The sequence below is a fragment of the Chenopodium album genome, chromosome 12 (assembly GCF_948465745.1).
Source record: "Chenopodium album chromosome 12, dcCheAlbu1.1, whole genome shotgun sequence".
In the NCBI taxonomy this organism is placed as follows: domain Eukaryota; kingdom Viridiplantae; phylum Streptophyta; class Magnoliopsida; order Caryophyllales; family Amaranthaceae; genus Chenopodium; species Chenopodium album.
This window is the reverse complement of record NC_137845.1, coordinates 14,304,244-14,326,311: the sequence shown is the minus strand read 5'-3', so window position 1 is coordinate 14,326,311 and position 22,068 is coordinate 14,304,244. Positions and strand designations below refer to the sequence as shown.

Genomic DNA, 22,068 nt, shown 5'->3' with positions numbered 1-22,068 from the left:
TAAGCAATATTCATTGCCAATAAAACTAAATTCAATAAATTAATAAAGGTAAAGTCAAATACAAGAAAAAGCAAAATAAATCAAAACTTAGTAGTACTTCATTACACTATTACTATACAATTAAAAAGAAAAAAATTGGCCGAAGGAAATAAAACTAATGAATCAAGTGTCTCTCTATCTTTTACTAATTGCTTGAAGATTTAAGACGCGAGTATCTTTGTCTCCAATTAATCTGCACAATAAGCATAAAAAAATAATTATGCTCATATTACAACTAAATTAATTAAATATACTATTGTCTTGTGTTTGAAATAGATAACATCATACACTCAATAAAAAAAAAATCAATCGAATATACACTAAAGTTAAACGGAGAGACATAATTAGGCTTGATAGTAAACAAAGAAAAATAACCATTGATATCATATCATATGAAAAATATCAACTTAAAATGTTTCTGTAAAAATTTAGCATAACCAAAGTAAATTAAATCGAACATACAACTTAAATCACAAACACAAATACATCCATTTCAATAGCATATCTATATGCCACACGAGCAATGAAATCCCCGCAAATTAATCTGAATTGCCGAGATTTAAATTTCATATCACTGAATGTCTAGTAATTCAACTGTAATACAAATCAGTTCATACCCAAAAATTACATCAATTCATATAGATCAATTAATGAAAAAACTAGCCCATAAGTTAATTTCACCAACTAATTTTGATCATGAAAAGAATTTCATGTAACACAATCACAAGATCAGACAATTTAAGTGATTTGAACAATACCCGACAAGAGTAACCGGTAATGCTCCAAAATTTGAATAGATTTACAAATAAAAGGGGGCGGGGGATTTGAAGACCTGTACGTTCGAGAAACACGAAAAATGAGAACTTTCTTATATTTTTCTTTGTTTAATCCCAAATAATTGAGATGCTTCGATCTGAAAAGAGGGAATAGAGAAAGAGGAGGTGGTAGATGGGAACATAAGGATGGTTATATTTTGATTAGTGGAGTGGTGAAATAAATAAAAATAGTAACTGATAAATCACATAAATCAATTAGAACTATCACCATACTCAAGTAACATGGGACATTACCATACTCAAGTGTACTTAAAGCCTAACACACATGGCTTCTTTTTCTCATCAATAACATATTCAAACTTTAGAAATGGGAGTTACTAAACCAAGGCTAGATTTGACCCAAATCAAAAATTTGTGAGGTCATGTGGCTGTGAGTGATGGTAACTGGAAAGTATATTGAATCCTACAATGTCAAACCTTCCAAAATCTATCTTGATCATGTTAGCTCTTATATTGCATTACGGCCCTAGGGGAGATATATTGAGTACCATGTACTAAGAGCAATACAAATTCATTTGTCAATATAATATTTCAGCCCATTAATACAGATCTTAGAGTGCAAAAAATAGAAACACAAAGATATTGGTCAGCCCACACTTCAAATTAAAAGAAAGCAAATACCTGCCCATCTACAATAATAAGTAAAACATGGTATTGTCCTCCACTCTTCTTAACAATTGTTATGGCCATCTCAATTATAGCACCAAAAAGAATTTTTCATGCATTAGAATTGGTTGAAATAATTAGATGAGTTAGAGAGAATATAACAAAACATTGCAGCCCCAGAAATATCACGACTTGCAACAGCTTAATAATAAATTATCTTGAATCTTTTACATAACACAGCCAGAAATCATTAGCTGTTCACTGACTTTTTAATGTAAAATTACCATTACAAGCATTCAGATTGCAAGAAAAGTTAAGTTCTAGACTTCTACGAGTAGTACATAACCTTCACCTTCTCATAACATACTCACAGAGATTAATATACACTTTATCTCATGTTTTATCTCAAATTTTCACCTTTATTTGTGAAGAAAGATGAACAGGAAAGGGAAACTAATATAGTGAGATTTTGATAAATCACATGCCTTGCCAGCACTAAGTCAATGCATATTTTAATCACTCACTCAAACTTTAGTCATTGCATAACTCTTAGAAGTACCACTTTACAGTAAAGTAAGACTATCATGCTAGACTGCTTCTAAGGCTTAGAAACTTAAATATAAATATATAAACTGCCTCTAAGCCCTTGTACAACTACTCAACAAAATTAAATATAAAAATATAGAAAATTAAAAACCATGGCCTCTAAGGCTCAAACAATACCGTAGTTTCTGATTAAAATACATAGCCACTAATTTACAATATAGATCAATATATTGATTACATGATAGGACTAATTCTCCTTCAATATAATAACTCCTTCCCTATTGGCATTATCATCCACTTGCCAATTGTTTAAATCAGTCATGTAACTTAACAATTGAAAGCTTGACTAGAAGTAACTTATCATGCAACCATGAGAAAGGGATAAACAGAGTATAAGTTAGTTTTCAAACTGAAGTGAAAGCTAAATTCATCAGACACCTAAAATCCCCTAAAAAAAAAAGTAAAAAAAAAAAGCAAAATACAGAAAAAAGTGGGTAAATTGCAGAAAATTAGCCAATTAATCATCTTAACCCCCATAAAATTAAAACCTGAAAAATGTGTCAACTAATGCAACCTAATGCAATTATCACAAATTTCTTACAAAAGTAACAAATAATCAGGAGAAAAAAGTAACAAATAATCAAGATAATGAAAAATAAAAACCTAATTCCAAAATTAGAGTTTAATATAAGTAAGAAAAGCAAACCTTGCTAGGAGTGGTGGTTTTGGCAGTAGTAGCAGGAATAGCAGCACTAGCTTGAATACCAAACACCATTCCTCCGTTTATAATTGGCATTGCCTTGGATTTCTGCATCTCTTTTTGCCACAATTACTTATATTCTTGACAAACTTATGAGGAATCAAATCTGAAAAGAAAATAAATAAATTAAAATTGTTCAGATTAGTAAACAAATATCAATTAAATTACAAGGTAAAACAATTCAGTAGTAATTGAAAAGAAGAAAAAATCAAAATCCCAAAATCTGCTAATTACTTTAACCAATTCAGATGCATGCAAAATTTAGTATGAAAATAGTGAAATTAAAAATGTTAATTGGTAAATTAAACATGAAATTAAGAAATCATCAACAAGATTAGAGAGAGGGAATTCAAACCCTAACTTTAAGGTGGAAGCCGCCGAGAATGGAGGCCAAGAGGTGGCAATCGCTGTCTATAGGGGTGGCAATCGTTGTCTCTTCAACTTGGAGAAGGGGCTGTTGCGATCAATTAAGTTGGAACACGATTTGCGATGAAGGGAGGCTGCAGTGGGCGGGAGCTACAGTGGAGCACCGAGAGTCGAGGAAAGCTTGAGGGAGGAAGAAATTTGGGGGACAGTGAGGCTGTGGCCTGTGAGGGTCGATTTTCATTTTGTTTTTTTTTTTTGAATAGAGGAGGGTCGATTTTCATAAAAGATAAGGGGTATAATTTTTTTTTATTTTTGAATCAGGTTGCGGTTTTGATGGAAGAAAATAAAATTGTTAAACAAAAAAAAGATTCATTATATTAAATTAAGTGTTACAACCAAGTGTTACCTAGTATCAAAGTGTTACGGAGTACATAATATTAAAGTGTTACAAAAAATGTTACCTAATACCACAATGTTACTAAAGTGTTACGTAAAAATCAAACAATCATGAAATTTTTAAAGTGTTACCAATGGGTGTTACTTAAACTCAATTTTGTAGTAGTGAGTATAATATTATTTTCTTACCTTTGATAGTCTCCTCCTCTCAAAACCCTAAAAAATTATCTATTCTCTCTCTTCAAACTTAGCCTCCCTAATAAAACTTAGGGGTTGATTGCTATACATTTTTTTCGACTGTAAGCCCCAAATTCTTCTTTAATCTAATGTTTTTATACAATAAAGCACCAACAGTATGGAGATTATAATGAATAATTCCTTCATGTAAGGTTTAGTCAATTCCCTCATGATGGGATTGTTAGTATTGTTTGTTTGTTTTTCGTGAGTGCAGGGATACAAATTTAGAAGATTCGTAAATTTGTGAAATTGAGGGTATATTGGTATAGGGGTGCATATTTAGATTCAGAAGATTCGTCTAAGCAAATTTGCTGATCTTGATGACCAATCAAGTTTTATCACCTTTGTGACTTTACATTAATGGAGCTCCGTCAAGCTAGAACGATGCGAAGACATCTAAAATTATTCATAAGTGATGCCATTAGTTTAGGGGTGTTTAATACTTGTACTGTGAATTTAGATCTCTTAAGGAATGATTGTAAATGTTGAATGACTATTATTATTTAATGAAATCACCTCTCCTTATCCAAAAAAAAAAATTTACTTCGTATTTTCTTATCTTTTTAGTTCAATAATATAACTTTTTATTAAGAACAAATGGTTAATTTTTAACGAAAAGAAGTTAATGAGGTCACAAAAAGTTGAGGTCCTAAAAGATGAAAATTTTGAAATGTTAGATCCTACTTTTATGCTTAATAACTCTACTAAAAGTGTATGGATTACTTAACTTAGTTGTCGTTTTGAGTAGCTTTATATGGCAGCTTAAGTGGCATTATGAGAGGAGAGTAATAGAGCATTTGGGGTTTATGCTAGGGGTGAGCAAACCGGGTACCCGGTCAAAATTTTAGGACCCGGACTTGGAATTTGTTGGAACCGGGTCCTAAAATTTGGAACCGGAATTGGAATTGGTTTAACCGGGTCCTAAATTTTAGGAATTGGAATTGGAACCACCGGTACCGGTTCCGGTTCCGGGTACCCACTTATGTATGTAATTGTTAAAATAATAATACAAATTATAATTCTTATTTTAGTTAGTATCATTATTAGTGTGTAATACTTATATTTATATATGCATTAAGCTATTTGTATTCATGTTAGGTATTAATAATACTTTTTTTATTGTACAAATTAGATACATTTAACATATTTTTATTATTTAAAATTTATTTAGTTTAGGATATATTGGGTAACCGGGTACCCAACCGATTCCGGGTCCAAAAAGTTGAGAATTGGAATTGGAATTGGTTGTAACCGGGTCCTTAATTTATTACCCGGAATTGGAACCACCGGGTCCAATCTCGGTTCCGGACCCGCCGGTTCCTAACCGGTTCCGGTTCCAATTCCGGGTACCCGAAATTTTTGCTCACCCCTAGTTTATGCTCCTATCATTAACACTACTTGAGGTTCTTTGCAGCAATTCATCCATGCAAAATATTCAAGTTTGCCGCTACAATTGACAATATTTAAGGGTTGTTAGGATTAACAGAGGAGAGAGAAATTGGAGAGAAAAAGAAAGGGAGGGTTTAAATTCTGAGTACGTGATCCTCACATGAGGGGGTTAACTCTGGAAAACAGGTTCAATGGCTTGAAACCAGGCTAAATGGTTACCTCACAAAAAAAGTTTCTGGTTTTAGAGCTGATTTATTTTATTTTATTTTATTTTTTTTTAAAAAAAAAAATACCCTAACAAGGTTTTTTTTTTTTTTTTTTTTTTTTTTTTTTTTTTTTTTTTTTTTTTTTTTTTTAAAAAAAAAAAGTTCTAAAAGGCAACTTCAGACAAATTTTCCAAGTTATAAATGACCAAAGTTTTGCATTAGCAAATGTAAAGCTCTAAATAGCGCAATTATGTACTACTAGTATGTCGGGAAAAAAAAAAAAGAGTTTATGGAGAGCGATTCCTTTTATATCCCTACTTTTTCTTACTATGGCCAGAAGAGGTTAAAAATGTACAAACAGCCAAGTGCATTCATCATGAATCAACCAAATAGCTGAATCAAGTATCAGAAAATGACCAAGAAACAAATGATATACATAGCAGAGCTCTAACAATGAGTCGTAACAGATGGAAAAAAAAAAAAAAAAAATTCTCTCAATCCTAATAAGGGTAGATATAGTCCAATACTAGTAGTTATTGGCTACTCTCCCCTCCCTCTTTTCCAAAACCCTCGCCTTTTGACTAAGAAATGATACGAAGATGGAGTTTTTAACTTCATGTTTCAGCACAAGTGGTTGCTGCAATCACCATTTCAAATGCTGAAGCTCAATTTTATGAATGTGAAGCTGCTGTTCCCAGTCCTCCATTTAGCATCTTGGTAATCCACCCTCTCTTCCCTGTCAAATTAAGAGGTATATTGGTGATTAGCAGTTGTGTGCCGCAATAGTCTTAATCTTCTAGTATTTTCTTGTACTTTGTAACTACTGGTAGAGACAGAAGCGGCAGCAGGCAAGAAAAGCATCAGAAACTTCTTTCATAATATGGGAAGTTTGAATTGATGCCATCATCGTCTTTGAACATTTGCTTGCTTAAATACTCGGTACTCCCTTGTTCTCCATGAACTTCAATTCCAACCTGTTGGACTAAGGCATCACTTGGATTTTTGCACAACCCAAGTTTGACCAGGAATGTTGCTACAGTTCCCTTGTCTTGGCCTTCGCTTTCAATCCAAATTTGACCACCCATGAGATTTACAAACCTGTTTCATCCATAGTTAGACCAGGGAGAAAAAAAAAAACATATAGACGTACAACATTGCAGTGAACCAAAAGGTATCTGAAAATTAAGACTCGACATATGCAGAACCTAGATTGGACAAAAAGGCTAAAGGGCTTACCGTTTGCAAATAGCAAGTCCAAGTCCAACACCAGTGCTATTTCGGTTGAACTGAGTAAATTTATTGAATAGCAGAGGAAGATCCTGTGGGTTAATACCACATCCTGAATCTTTAACCTGTAAAAGTGTCAGATTTAATACCAATCAGTGAAAGCTGAGTAGTAACAAGATCCAAAGATGCCTTTTCCACTTTCCATAAATAAAGAAGTACATTTAGAATGTACTATTTAATTTAAAAAACAAATTTCAACAACAGATGGTATTGATCACTATTCACTACAAAAATCAAATTTAATCTGTAACAATAGATTTGACATTAGATACATTTAAATCAGATATTCAGCCATCAACTGAAAATCAATCAGTATAAATCAGATCTATTAATATAAATCAGCAAAAGCAGTAATAATTAACTCAGTTCAGTTTTATCAGGTGAAAAAAAGAAGGCCTTAGTTGCAGGTGCAACTGCATCAAGTATATCTTTAATATATGAAGCATTATTTTATGCTATGGTAGTAAAACAAACAAAAAAAAACAAATTAAAATTTAAAAAAATAAAATAAAAGGGGAGGGCAGGGGTGGCGGGAGGAGCATGTTGTAGCTAAGTAAAGTTAAAAATGATTTAGAAGAGTGCAACCAACCTGCACTCTCAAGTAGAAGTGACCTTCACCCGAGACAGGGTAAAATTCAGAAGCTCGCCAATCTCTCAAAGATTCTGCTCTAGCAACAGATGCAGTCACTGAAATATAACCTTCTTTTGTAAATTTTACAGCATTTCCAACAACATTCAAAATTGTTTGCATCAGCCGCTTTTCATCACCAAAGGCACAGATAGGCACCTCCGGAGCTAAGCCAAATGTCAAGGACAGCTTCTTTATGGATGCAATAGGCTTTATCAAATGAATTACCTACAGCATCAGAATCAAAAAAAAAATTATGTTGGATAAAAAGAGCATCATAAGCTAGATATCAAAATTCCTTAAGATGAATGAAATAGAATCCAAACAAAAGCTATCAGAAGTTACAGAATTACCTCTCTGAAAACCCCATGAAGATTGAAGGTTGTAGTGTCTAGCTCTAAGCTACCATCTTCTAATTTGGAAAGATCAAGCACATCACTGATCAATGTCGACAACAGGTTGCTACTCTTGAGTATAATTTCTAACATTACTCTTTGTTCGGGTCAGTGATACGAGGAACGTGGGACGTTAGGGCGAATCCCGTCCTGAGTCGTTCGTTCCGAATCGCGGAACGATCGCGTCCCAAATCGCAGCGGTTCGCGTCTCAGATCGGTGGTCATGGCGTTTCCTTTTTCTTCTTCAAGTGTTGCAAAATTAAGGCACTTGTCACAGGTTTTTCATCAAAATAAGTTAGGGCTTTTATTTGAATGATGAAATCGAGTGTTCTGCTGTGCTTGATTTTGATTTTTGTTATATTTTTCAAATTTTCAGATTCAAGGAAGGTATGAAAAGGAATTGGTCGGGGAGTTCAAAGGTTGAAGACGGTTTACAGTACAAAACGCACAACTGTTGCAGTACTCTTTATTGGAGTGGGGGCCATCATCTATTTTTTATTAATTTATTTTTCATTTATATATATTTTTTTAAAAGGTGTGTGGTGTGGTTGGCTGGTTGCACATGGGAAACTAGCAAAGATTGAAATTTTCAACCAATATTGAATTTTTTTTAGTATCAGTGCACTGGTTTTACAAGTTACTAGAATAAAGTACTTCGTATTAAAGTATTACTTGTATTTTGATTACAAGAAATTAAATTTTAAATGTGTTGGTGCAGCCCTCCTAAGTGTATTACTTGCATAATTTATACGAGGGTCTATAACAAAGGATGATTCTCGTCAAAAATAATAATAACAAAGGATGATTAAAATACTTCTCATCAAAATAAAAATTTTAAAAAATAACTAAAATTTTAAAATACTAACCTATAACTAAATAATAATTATACTATGAATGATCGATAAAAAGGATATATATGATCGTACTATGCGTGATTAAAATGAACTAATTAATCATACTATGAATGATCGATCGAAAAAGGATATGATCATATATACTATCAACATTTGATCAAAAAGATAAATGACTACACATGGAATGACACCTATATAATAGTATCAAACTATGAATGATCGATAAAAAAGAATTGATTGTACTATGACTAATCGATAAAAAGGATATGATCGTACTATGCGTGGTTGATAAAAATGAACTAATTATACTATGATTGATCGATCGAAAAAGGATATGATCATATATAATATCGACATTTGATCAAAAAGATATATGACTATACATAGAATGACACCTACATAATAGTATCATATACTATGAATGATCGTTAAAAATAAAAGAATTGATCGTAGTTCGTACTATGACTAATCGATAAAAAGTATATGATCGTAGAAAGTATAGTGTTATACAATGAATGATCGATAAAAAGGAATTCATCGTATTACGAAACATCGATAAAAGGTATATTATCGTATATAGTATGAGTGGTCGATCAAAAAGGATATATGAACATGCATAGTATGTCACATACATATTAGGGTTATATTGATATATATACTATGAGTGTTTGGTAAAAAGAAATTGATCATACTACGACAGATCGATAAAAGGTATATAATCGTATATACTATGAGTGGTCGATCAAAAAGGATATATGAACATACATTTTAGGGTTATATTGATATATATACTATGAATGATCGGTAAAAACAAATTGATCATACTACGACAGATCGATAAAAGGTATATGATCGTATATACTATGAGTGGTCGATCAAAAAGGATATATGAACATACATTTTAGGGTTATATTGATATATATACTATGAATGATCGGTAAAAACAAATTGATCATACTACGACAGATCGATAAAAGGTATATGATCGTATATACTATGAGTGGTCGATCAAAAAGGATATATGTACATACATAGTATGTCACATACATTTTAGGGTTATATTGATATATATACTATGAATGATCGGTAAAAACAAATTGATCATACTACGACAGATCGATAAAAGGTATATGATCGTATATACTATGAGTGGTCGATCAAAAAGTATATATGAACATACATATTAGGGTTATATTGATATATATACTATGAATGATCGGTAAAAAGAATTGATCATTACTACGACAGATCGATAAAAGGCATATGATCGTATATACTATGAGTGGTCGATCAAAAAAGATATATGAACATACATATTAGGGTTATATTGATATATATACTATGAATGATCGGTAAAAAGGAATTGATCATACTACGACAGATCGATAAAAGGCATATGATCGTATATACTATGAGTGGTCGATCAAAAAGGATATATGAACATACATAGTATGTCACATACATTTTAGGGTTATATTGTTATATATACTATGAATGATCGGTAAAATGGAATTGATCATACTACGATTGATCGATAAAAAGTATGTAATCGTATAAAAAGGAATTGATCGATAAAAAGGAATTGATCGATATGGAGTACTATGAATGATCGATAAAAAGGAATTGATCATACTACGATTGATCGATAAAAAGTATGTATAATCGTATAAAAAGGAATTGATCGTCTAAAAAGGAATTGATCGATAAAAAGGAATTGATCGATACGGAGTACTATAAATGATCGATAAAAAGGAATTGATCATACTACGATTGATCTATAAAAAGCATACGTGGTTATATATACGGAGTATTGTATTATACGGAGTATTATTTTATAATATCAGTTTATAATATTAGTGGGAAAAAGGATCAAAAGGAAATAAAGGAGGTAATGAAGAGACGTATTCATTATTTCAATTTTCAATTTTCAATTTACAGAAAGCTTGAAGCTCAAACGACATGCCCATTCAACTACTCTACAAGTCTATCATCTATATATTCAATGTCTATTACTCTGTTTCAGTATACAAAACTACAAAACACATCTCCATTAATCAAAACAAATTCAAGCACCCAAAAATGCCTTTTGGCAAAAACAAATCCAAGCAAAGAAAGCCCACTGAAACTTCACAAAGAAACCAAACACAAAATCAACCTTCAACAGAAGAGTTCGATGATTTGGAAAATGAAAATCAACCTACAGAAGCTGAACCAAATCATGGAGTGCCCACTACTGACAATAAGCAAAAACCTCTATTAGATGAAATTATTCCAATAGTGGGAGGAGAGAAAGGGAAAAATGCAGGAGGAACGAAGAAATGGTCTTGCAAGCATTGCAAAAAATCATACAGCAGCTCATACACAAGAATACATCAACATTTTTTTGGTAGTGTTGGGAAAAAAGCAGAGATTGCTCGATGTACTGTGGTGATGGCGAATAGAGAATTGCTTCAAAGCATACGAAAGAAAGTTGAGGAGGCTGAGCAAGCAGGTATTTCCCCATCAGTATCCAAATCGAGTATAAAAAATAAACTTCCAGGAACTAGTAACACTCCTATAGCAGATGCATTTGGTATTGTTGAGCGTAATGATGTCGACAAATCGATTGTTCGTTTTCTTTGTGCTAATGGGATTCCATTCAATGTATTAAGAAGTCCAGAATTTTCTACTATGGTAAAGGCCTTGATCCATGCTCCAAAGGACTACAAGCCTCCATCGGCTGACAGAGCAAGGACATCCTTACTAGACGAAGTTAAGCGAGATGTCGAGAAAGAATTGGCCCCAATTAAAGACACTTGGACCACACAAGGAACTTCAATCGTTTCCGATGGATGGACGAATGTGAAGCGTGAACCACTAATCAACGAGGTTGCATCCAATAGCCGCGGTTCTATGTTTCTATATGCGGATGACTTCACAGGGGTGGAGAAAACGGGGAAGGCTATAGCAGATTACTTACTTGATGCAATAGAAGAAGTCGGGCCGTCAAATGTTCTGCAAGTAGTAACTGACAATGCTGCAAACTGCAAGGCTGCTGGAAGAGAAATAGAAAAGGTACACAAGCACATTTTTTGGTCCCCTTGTGTCGTGCATACACTTAATCTAATCTGTAAGGATATTGCTACTGCTTTTCCATGGGTTAGTAACACGTACATTAAAGGGAAAAACATTGTGAAGTATTTTTTGAATCATACTCATGCTCATGCTATCTTTAAATCACAATCTGGACTTGGGTTATTGAAAGTAGCAAAAACAAGGTTCGCATCTCATTATTTGTTGTTGAAAAGAATATCCCAATGTAGGGAATCATTAGCTGCTACAGTAGCTATGAGGGCTTGGAAAGATTGGGTCAATTCAGGGGATGAGAAAACAAGAGAAATGGGAAAAGAAATTGCTGCCACTGTAGGGGACGAAGACTTTTGGGATGAGGTTGAAAATATTCTGGCTATCACTAAGCCAATTTACTTGATGATTAAATTTGCTGATGGTGAAGGACAAAAAATGGGAGAGGTGTATGAAAAAATGGATTGTATGATTGGAGATGTTGGAGACGTAATGAAAGATAATAAACATAGAGATGATATGAACAAAATGAATGAAATCTTGGTATCACGTTGGGAAAAAATGAACATTCCCATGCATTGTTTAGGATTTGCATTAAACCCTTTTTTTTATGACTCAAACTATTTGCAAACTCCGGCTCCGGGAGGGGAGGCTAGGCGAGCACCGAATTTTGATAAGGAAGTTGTTGATGGAGTTTTAACAGCATTTGATAAAATAGGGGAAACTGAAGAAGAAAAAAGAATGTTACGCCAACAACTAGCTAAGTTCCAAGCCAAAGAAGGTATATTTGGGTCACTTGCTGCAAAAATAGATGCGGTAACAATGTCTCCTGTTTCTTGGTGGTCCACTTATGGAGCGGAGACTCCTGAATTAGCTGAGATTGCAATCAAAGTTCTGTCACAGCCCATTAGTAGCTCGTCTGCGGAGAGGGTGTGGAGCACTTATGCGTTCATTCACAATACAAAGAGAAATCGGTTGAATTCCGTTCGAGCTGACAAGTTGGTTTTTATTCATTGTAATGTTAGATTAATTTCCCGTTTCACAAGCAGCTATAAAGAAGGCCCTTATAGAAAATGGGATATTAATCCAGAGGATTCATTCATAGAGAGTTCACCACTTGCACTTGAGGATATGAGATGGAGAGATGATTTACAGGAAGCTAATGCCACACCTATGACATTTGCATGTAAGAGGCAAAGATATGGAGATTGAAACCTAAAAATATTTTGATGATGTAAGTTAGAGTTGAGACTTGAGAGTTAAGCATGTGTTAAGCATTTTTAGCTTTGTTTTTTCAGTTTTTATGTAATCAGATTTTGAGATCGAAATGCATTAATGGTTATTAATATTTTAATTTTATTTAAATACAATTTATCTTTGTTTTTTCATTTTTTTATTTTAAAAATATATATTAAACTAAACACCAAACGTTCCCGATTCACTCAAGGTAGCGTTTCCCGTTTCCGTTTCCGTCCCACGTTTCGTATCGAATTTCGTTCCTTGTATCCTTGAGTTCGGGTGTTAGTTCAGTCCCCAAAAGAATAGATGATAAGGCAATAATAGCATGCATTGGTATTCTCATCTCATGATTCATCACTGCCAGAAAATCATTACGAGCACGAATTGCCATCTCCGCCTCTCGACGAGCCAAATCCAAAGCAACATTCTGTTCCATAAGCTGATCACGAGCTCTCATAGATTCCTCTAGAATTGCAGCATGAGAAAGAGCAACAGCTACCTGTAGAAGCAGATGCAAAAGAAAATTGAAGTCTGCTTTATGATTTCCTATTACAAGATCAATGAAGAAGATTTAGAGTCAAAAACACCCAAGATATACAATGTCTTTGTAATCTAACAGCAACACAGGATTACAGGAACACAGGAGGCTGAGTAATTATCTGTTCAGAGATCTGTCCTACGACTCTCCAAAAACAAAAGCGAAAAAGAATCACAGAATGAATGGAGGATGTGAAGGGAAGGTAAGGGGTAATGCAGAAGTAGGTTCCGCAAAAATGTACTTGTATATAGCTTCATTTCCCTGTGGATCTATTATAAAATACCCTATTATAGTAATCAAAAGGAATACACTGTAAAAAATATTCAAATCAAATGCAAACCCTTCAAAGTAGTCACCAGAGGGTGGTGATAATGAGCTGCAAAGTTGTCATGTTGATCTCCTAGGTTACACAGGAGCCTGTTGACAGGCATTCAATTCAGAGTTCAATGAGCCACAGTAATCTAGGAAAAAACATCAGGTGACAGTAGACAATATGTGATAACCTCATTACAGCTTAATCAGACTGAATGCTTTACCACACTAAAGGATGGCCATGACCAGAAAGACCAAAGTAAAAGGCTTCTGCTCCACTTCTTAGCTTTTTTATTCTAATTACCATGATGTGAGTAAAGAACAAGAAATATATAGCAACATGGCAACTTGAATTAGCTTAGTTTCTAAAAGGCAGGGAGGCAGGGTACACAAGAGAGACACTTGAAGATGAGTATTATGCTGTCTAGTCTACAGCAAAAACAACAACAACAACAACAACAAAGTCTCAGTCCCATAATGAAATAAATTCGGCTAATATTTGAGCCATTTGTGAAAGGTGTAAAACAAAAAGTAAAAAGAGAAGTTAAAGAAGTAAGCAAGGAAAAGTGAAAAGGTGAAAGTGGAACAAAATGAAACATAATGAACATGTAAAATGGAAACCTAATTATTGAGGATGTAAAATTAAAATTTGAGGAAATCTTATAAAAGAGGCCTAAGAAGAGATAGAAAGAGGGACATGTGAGGAAAAACAGAGAAACAGTAGAGAAAACCTCAAGAGTACATTTTTGGAGTCATGTTATGTCTTTCAAGTAGATTTTCTACTTCCACTCCACTCCATTGAACACCATACACTCCTCAATCCCCAATAGGCTCATATCATTCTCAATCACCAAGTTTTCTTAGGTCTTCCCCTACCTTGACAATTTCATCACTTAGTCACTCTTCAAGCCTCCCAGCTATTGCATCAATCAATCTCCATCTAACATGGCTAAACCATATTAGGTAAATCAAAAGGTGTAACCCTTACTTTCTTCCTAATTATCTCATTCCTCAACTAATCCTTCCTTGAATGGCTACACATCCAATGTAGCATAAGCATCTCCACCACATTCGTCTAATGAACTTGACAACTCGCCATTATATTCACATAATAGTACATACCATTCAGTAGAATCTTCCCTTCAATCCATGAGGCATGCCAGGATCACATGCACCATAGTATATCGTCTTAAATGGAACTTGTCCGTTCATCCAAGACTGTGGCAAAAAGAAAAAGGCTAAGTGTAGAACCTTATGTTGTCTAGACTAAAAATGTATACTTCTGAACCATCCATTTTATCTACTTTACTATTTGCTTGTCTATTCTTTCTTCGCGATTCTAGTGAAAGCTAAGTTTGGCAACATAGCATTAACCTTAGCAAACTTTTTCCTACCCTGGGTGACTAAAACACAGACATAATGCCATGTAGAGAGAGAGAGAGAGAGAGAGAGAGAGAGAGGTAAACAACACTTGTATCGATATACTAGGTCAACATTGATAGGGAAACCTCATAGTTCACATATAAAATATAATTTACAGTAAGTGCAGTTGTTAATATGCAGCAATAATATGAAAAGCAAAGATTCGCAACCTGATCAGCAACAACTTCCACAAGCTCCAGCTCATGGTCCCGAAATTTCCTTACACCATCAGATGGGGTTACCAGAACCATCACTGCATAGGTTTTTGCTGAGACATCTGGCCAGTCATTAATTTGAAAATTAGAATGATGTAGAAGGGGAACCCGAACAGCAACAACATCAGGGGGTATATATCTTCCTGCAGCTGGTCTAGTCCTCACTAGTGGACATGTATGCGGTATTCTTACTGCTCCACTATTGTTGAAGATTTCGGCAATGAAAGGAAGGTTCATTGAAACAGTAGATCCAACTACCATTGAGTGGTTCAAAGTGTGAGAAAGTCTCATTGTCATGCCAGTTTGTGATGGCATCCATAATGTACACTCCTCTAGATCAAGTGTTCGACCCAATTCAACAAGAGTAGTTTTCAGTATCGTGTGTCTGTCAAGTGTGCTTCTGATCTCATGAGTTAGCATTCTAACATGCCTTCCAGTTTCTTCTTGGGTAAGGATAAGACCCATCTCCCTGTCAAGCTCCTCAGCCCTATTTCTCAAAAACATTTCCCTTGTTTTCACACTTAACAAGTCAGGAATAATGTGGACAAGCATCAATGCTGTTACACATGATACAGCAGCCGTAGACATTTTTGCTATGGTCATCACTATAGCAACTGTTTTCGAGTGCATGGAGAATGTCCACAAGTTTATAAGATGTGTTGCCCCACATAAAACAATGAATGCTCCAAATTGCATGAGCACCCATCTATATGGGAAGAACGCTGACTTCTGCACAAAATAAATGAGCTCCAAAGGAATGGAGAAATAAGCTAGGGCAATAAAAATATCCGACAGATATTGGTATTTTACTAGAAGCTCATCTTGCCACAGTGGATATATGCAATCACATGACTCCATCCTCCAATAAATTTTTCCACCGCCCAAATTAACCTGAGACAAGCAGGAGAAGCTTATAAATACTTTCACCTTGTGCTTGGGTATACTGATGCTTCTAGTTTACAGCATCAAGAGGGGATAGAAAGACACTGTTAACCATGACTAATGAGGTTTAACATCAACACATTATAAATAAATTATAAAAAATAAAAAAAAAAACCAACAAATTCATTATTCAATTTTCAACCACATTCAGTGCATACCATGTCCATATTTCTAGTACATAATTACAAAACTAATAAACAAAGAGGAACTAACGAAAGTGACAATAGGAACCAACAAATCACATACTTAATCCGTTCGACTTAAGAATAACTATTAACCCCAGGACTTAAATAAGGTCAGTTCAAGATGCCCAATAGATCACGCAGGGAGCACACTGACAGGCACAAACCCTATAGTATAAAAATAATTGTTGATTTTTGACGAAAAAAAAACTAAGGGATTAATTCATTCATTTGGTTTTCTGACATCCCATTGTATGATGCCCCAACTATACCAGAAAAGCACCTTCAGAGTTCAAGCAAGTCCATCGCTTTCGAAATGTTTAAGCAACATAAGCACAGAATTTCCCAATACTTACAAAATCAGATGTCAAATATTTCACTCTGACCCTATCAAAGAAATTAACTAGGACAACACACACTGTCGCTTAAAGGATCCAATCTTGATATCGGAACGATACGGTTGCTCACGTTCTACCACACGAATGGCATACCCCCCACCTCAAACAACAATCTCACCATAAGAACACCAAGTAAGGCTGAAAAATGAAGAATTTGTTCATCAAATTATTATACTACATTCAATTTGTTCATAAGAATCATAACAATCTCATTAACAATTCAATCTTGGATCCATAACATCATATAAACAAATCCAACATGAATCCCAAGTTAATTTCCCATCAATCCATTCAATTACTATTCACAAACAACTATTAACATCACATCACTAATCCCAATAAATAACAAATGTAGAAAATAAAATTGGTAAAAAAAACTGAAACAAAATTAAATTCAGAACAAAACCCATTTTCACTAACCAGGCATTAGAGCTCCAAACCCTCACATCTGATCCAATCAACAGCATTCAGCAAAAAAATCACATACCCACAAAAAAACAAAAAGAATTAAACAAACCAAAAACCCATTTATCCTAGATTTTTCAATACTACCAAATTAAATAATAGTAGTAAAGACTATACCTTTGAAATCCCAGATTATTTTTCTCCAAATAAAAAATAAAAAAATTGCGGAGAAAAAAAAGAGACTAGTTTCAAAGGATTTCTACTGTATGTTATGTAATAAAAGTAGGAGAGAGAAAGGAGAGAAAGTGAAAGATTTATGAGAGAGTAAGAAAGAAAAATAGAGATTTGAATGGTGTGCGGAAAAAAACACTTTAAAGTAGGAGAGCGTTGACAAAAAGGAGTAGTAAAACCGTGGGCAAATAAAATAAAGTTTTTTTTTATATAAAAAAAGAAAAATATATTTTCACGGGCCAATGACGGCCCATGCTGTATCTTTCATTGGTTCTTACCACGTGATTTGCCTTGCCTCATAGGGTGTTTGTGTTTTTTTTTTTTGAAAAAAATTGATGGAATAATCCCAACATTGCTTGATTCGCCCAAAATAATCCCAATTTTCGATTATTTTTTAATAATCCGAACTTTGATATGAATTTTCTTCCAACAGTCCCAACCGGTCATCAAATCTGTTATAACAAGTCACATGACACGTGTCAAGACGTGATTGGTTAAAAAATAAAAATTTTAAAAAAAATTAAATTTAAAAATTTAAAAAAATTAATTAACCAAAAAGTAAAAACCCACAACCCCTTCCCGGTAGCCCAGCCAACTCTCCAGCACTGTACCTCCGCGTAGCCCAGGGTCCCCCACTACCACCTCCAGTCGCATCCAGATCCACCTCCACCGCGCCGCCCTTCTCCTATCGTCCTCCCACACGGTCCAAAACCACCATGTCCAGTTGCCCACTTCCAAATTCCTAAAAAAAACACCTCCCTCACCCGCATAAACCTCGATCTCCACCTCCTTCACCCTCGGAACCCTAACAAATAAGGGTTGCGAAGGTTAGGAAAGGGGTGTTTGGTAGTTTAAGAGGTCGAGGAGGTTTTTCTAAAGATTTTTGGGGGATGAAGGGGGTTATTTCGGGGTGGGTGAACGGAGGTTAAGGGTAAAAGGCGACAGCATGGGCGGCGCAAGGGAGGGATCTGGGGAGCAGTGGGGTTAACGGGTGGCCTGGTGCTGGGTGGAGGTGGGTAGCTGGCGGGGGCTGATGGGGGAAGGAAAGGTGTATTTTATTTTTATTATTATTTTTTTAAATTCTTTTTAAAATAATTAGTTTTTTATTTTATTTTATTTGTAAGTTAAAAACATTTAGTCGATTTCTAAAAAAAAACATTTAGTTGATTTCTTAAAAAAAAAAAAAACATTTAGTTGATTTCTTTAAAAAAAAACATTTAGTTGACTAATCACGTGATGACAAGTGTAAATAATTTTTTTTTTTAAAAAAAATTACCTATTCAACAGGTTGCTGGCCAATTGGGACTATTGGAAGCAAATTCATATTAAAGTTCAGATTATTAAAAAAAATCAAAAGTTTGATTATTTTGGGTGAATAGCAAAGTAAGGATTCTTCTTGTCAATTTTTCTTTTTTTTATTATTATTTATTTTTACAAAAATATTTTCATATGTAGTTGGTCATACGGTGTGGTCAGGGTTATTGGGTCGGTTAGAATTTACTTGGTCGAACAAGAACTACTCGATTAGTCAGGGGTTACTCGGTCGACCAGAGGTTACTCGATTAGTATTTTGGTGTGAGTTAGCTTGCTGCAGGATGTGGCCAACCACACCAAAAAAGCATTGTTTTTTTTTTTTTTTTTTTTAGGTTAGATTTTCTTGCTTTTGGTAGAGATTTTTTTGTTGGATCCAAGCGATACTTGGAATGATGTTGAAAGATAAGTTTCACCTTTGAAGTTATCAGCTCAACTTAAAAAGAGTTTCGGGACTTGTCCAACAGCGAGTCCCGAAGGTGGGGAGTGAACCCGTGCTAATGCATGAGATTATGTATGTTTAGGGGGAAAAAATGGTAGAATTGAAAATTTTGGGTTTTTTATTGTTAATTTGGAGAGAAGAAAATTATTTGAAGGGTTTTTCATTATTTATTTTTTTTTTAAAAAAAAGGAATGCATATAATTTGAGAATTGATAATTTAGAAGTTTGTGATTCAGAGTTTAAAAATTAACTATTAAATAATTACGTAGATTAGATGGTGGAACCTTTTTTTTTTTATATATATTTTAAATGGATTTTTATTTGTTGATAATGAGTGTAGCTCAGACCCTTGTTTAACATGATATTAGATTTAAGCGCACAACATGAGCTTTAATAGGTCTGTCATGTGAAGGGAGGGGGTTGAAAACTTGAAATGTATAAAACACATGTGAGTATCCCATGATTGAACGACAAGTTTGGGGTACATGTTGGTGAGAAATAATAATTTAAATGAGTTTAAATGCATGTTGTCATACTTTGATGAATATGGAATTCTAGTTCAAACCTCTTGTATTAGCACCCCTTGACGAAATGGGAGAGTGGATCACAAACATCAACATTTTCTTTCTTGTATATAGAATGTTCAACGATGTGATGTTCCAAGGTGAACATTTGGTCTCTTTATTGGGAAAAATGTGAGCTTAATGTGTCTTATAATTGTACTCCCTCTAGATTATTAAAGTTAAAAACACTTCATATGAAATTCTTTTGGCATGAACCACCATTCTAAATGATTTGATGAAACAAGAATTTTAATTTGGTTCACTGTTGTACATGCTTATGATGAAATAAAAATAAATAAATAATGAGGGGACAAGTTTAAAATTGCATTTTGTTGGCCATCCTTAAGTTAAACATGATTCAAAATTGTAAGATTGCAACATGGGGGAAAACTTTCAAGTCCTAGGATGTCAAGTGTCACGAAATGAATTTTCATTTGCAAATTCAAAACTAACCAAATGCCAGTGACTTGAACTCAAAATTTTGAGTCTCACGATGTAAAGTGCCATTAAAAGATTTTTCATTTGCAAATTAAAAACTAAACAAATGCCACTAACTTGAACCCAGATGATGATGATGAGGGAATGGATTTGAATTTTTGGATGATTTCAATAGTGTACTGTGAGTAACTGAGTTTAATGAACTAATTGTTGGAAATAATGTCGATGACACAGATAATGCCTCCGTTTGTGGCTTTATAGAACATCGTCCTCTAGGTTGGCAACATGATATGTAACGAAACTCTACAAAAATTAAGTCCATCCCACAAATAAATTCATCAATAACTTGCAAATTCCCCTTAGTCCTTAGGCTCTGTTTAGTTCACCTTATTTTTTTTTACTTATTTTAGAAAAGATAAGTTCAGATCAGATCACATCAGAAAAAATAAGTTTAGATCAGATCATCGTTTTAAGTGCAGTTTTTTATTGCTAAATATCTTTAATTTTATAATGAAAAAAATTATGAAAATTACATATTAATAAAATACACATTATTACGAATCTAACAAGATTCCACTTGATATATTTTTTCTTTATAGATTATCGTACAATAAAGGTCAAAGTTTGGTCAAATCAGACAATCAGATCACACCAGACCAGATAAGATTAATTCAGATAAGCAAATATAAGACGAACTAAACAGGGCCTTAATGTCCTTACCATGTAACAAATTATGTGAATAGTGATAGATTTTCTATGTGAAATCGTATATATCAGTGTTGAGCCTTGGACGTTTACTCTGTCATAAAAGATTAATGTTGTCTGGAGAAAGCAAAGCAAAAAGAAAATGGTGCTTCAGAGGCCATTTAGACTAAGGCACTGTTTGATTTATCTAATTTTATCCTATTAGTTTGTTTAATTTTATCTAAGCTTATTTTCTTTTATACTTGTATCTAAATTAATTTATTTTATCTAAGCTTAGTTTATTTGAATTTTGAAACTTATATTGTCTTTAATATGTTTAATTTTATTCCCTCGACTTCACACACACACACACAAACCCAAAAAAAAAAAAAAAACAATTAATATGATGGTATTAAAATTAAAATTAGAAAAATAAAAAAAATTAAAATTACTTCAAATCAAATTAGAAAAAGTAAATTCAGATTACATCAGATCAGAAAAAATAAGTTCAGATCAGATTAGAAATAAGAATTTCAAATCAGCAAAAATAAGGTGAACTAAACAAGGCCTATTAATTCTAAAATACTCTATAAAATAAATTTAAATAAGATGAAACAAGCGTCTTTATAATGGAAGAATTACAACTAGAAATGAAGGTTGTAGGTTGCAAATGGGTTTGCTAGATCAAATATAATGCAAATGAGAAGATTGAGTATAAAAACGATTTAAGAAAAGAAATATGAGTCAAACTACACACATTACAATACCTACTACGAAGGAACAACCACGTACAAAATAATACTTTGCACCAAAAAAAACTAAGTACAAAATAATACTGCGAAAGACAACGTGTGAATAATGTAAAGTTTCAAACACTACGATTAAAAAAAAAAAAAACCGGAGGAAGTATTACTAACTTCTGTATATATACTAAAATAACAACCGCTGATGTCACCATTGCCTACGTGTCACTTTTTATTTAATTTTTCTCCTCCAAAATGCAAGGATGATGTCACATTTTTTTCCTTTTTATTTTTAAGTTACCCTATATAACATAGCTTTGAAAATATATTCCATTTGAATTTTTAAATTTTGGGTTTTCTACACATATTATGCTATTTAGTTATTTACGAGTTGT

The 22,068-nt window shown here is 33.6% G+C and overlaps 1 protein-coding gene and 2 long non-coding RNA genes across 3 annotated transcripts; 1 reads left to right on the top strand and 2 right to left on the bottom strand.

Annotated features, from left to right (window-relative positions):
- Nucleotides 1–9: 9 nt before the first annotated feature.
- On the bottom strand, nt 10–3,415 carry LOC145572093 (uncharacterized). The gene is made up of 3 exons (XR_014096682.1): nt 3,149–3,415; nt 2,734–2,893; nt 10–232 (listed from the first exon to the last, which is right to left on the bottom strand). It is a non-coding gene; the product is annotated as an uncharacterized LOC145572093 (long non-coding RNA).
- A 2,316-nt stretch (nt 3,416–5,731) lies between these two features.
- On the bottom strand, nt 5,732–17,428 carry LOC145570385 (putative ethylene response sensor 1). Its single transcript, XM_081629444.1, has 7 exons — nt 17,277–17,428; nt 15,290–16,225; nt 13,129–13,346; nt 7,650–7,800; nt 7,258–7,524; nt 6,618–6,733; nt 5,732–6,479 (listed from the first exon to the last, which is right to left on the bottom strand). The coding sequence occupies exons 2-7, from the start codon at nt 16,190–16,192 to the stop codon at nt 6,242–6,244; spliced, it is 1,893 nt and encodes a 630-aa protein (XP_081485570.1). The 5' UTR covers nt 16,193–16,225; nt 17,277–17,428; the 3' UTR covers nt 5,732–6,241.
- Nucleotides 7,807–8,411, top strand: LOC145570386 (uncharacterized). The gene is made up of 2 exons (XR_014096455.1): nt 7,807–7,968; nt 8,068–8,411. It is a non-coding gene; the product is annotated as an uncharacterized LOC145570386 (long non-coding RNA).
- Nucleotides 17,429–22,068: the final 4,640 nt, after the last annotated feature.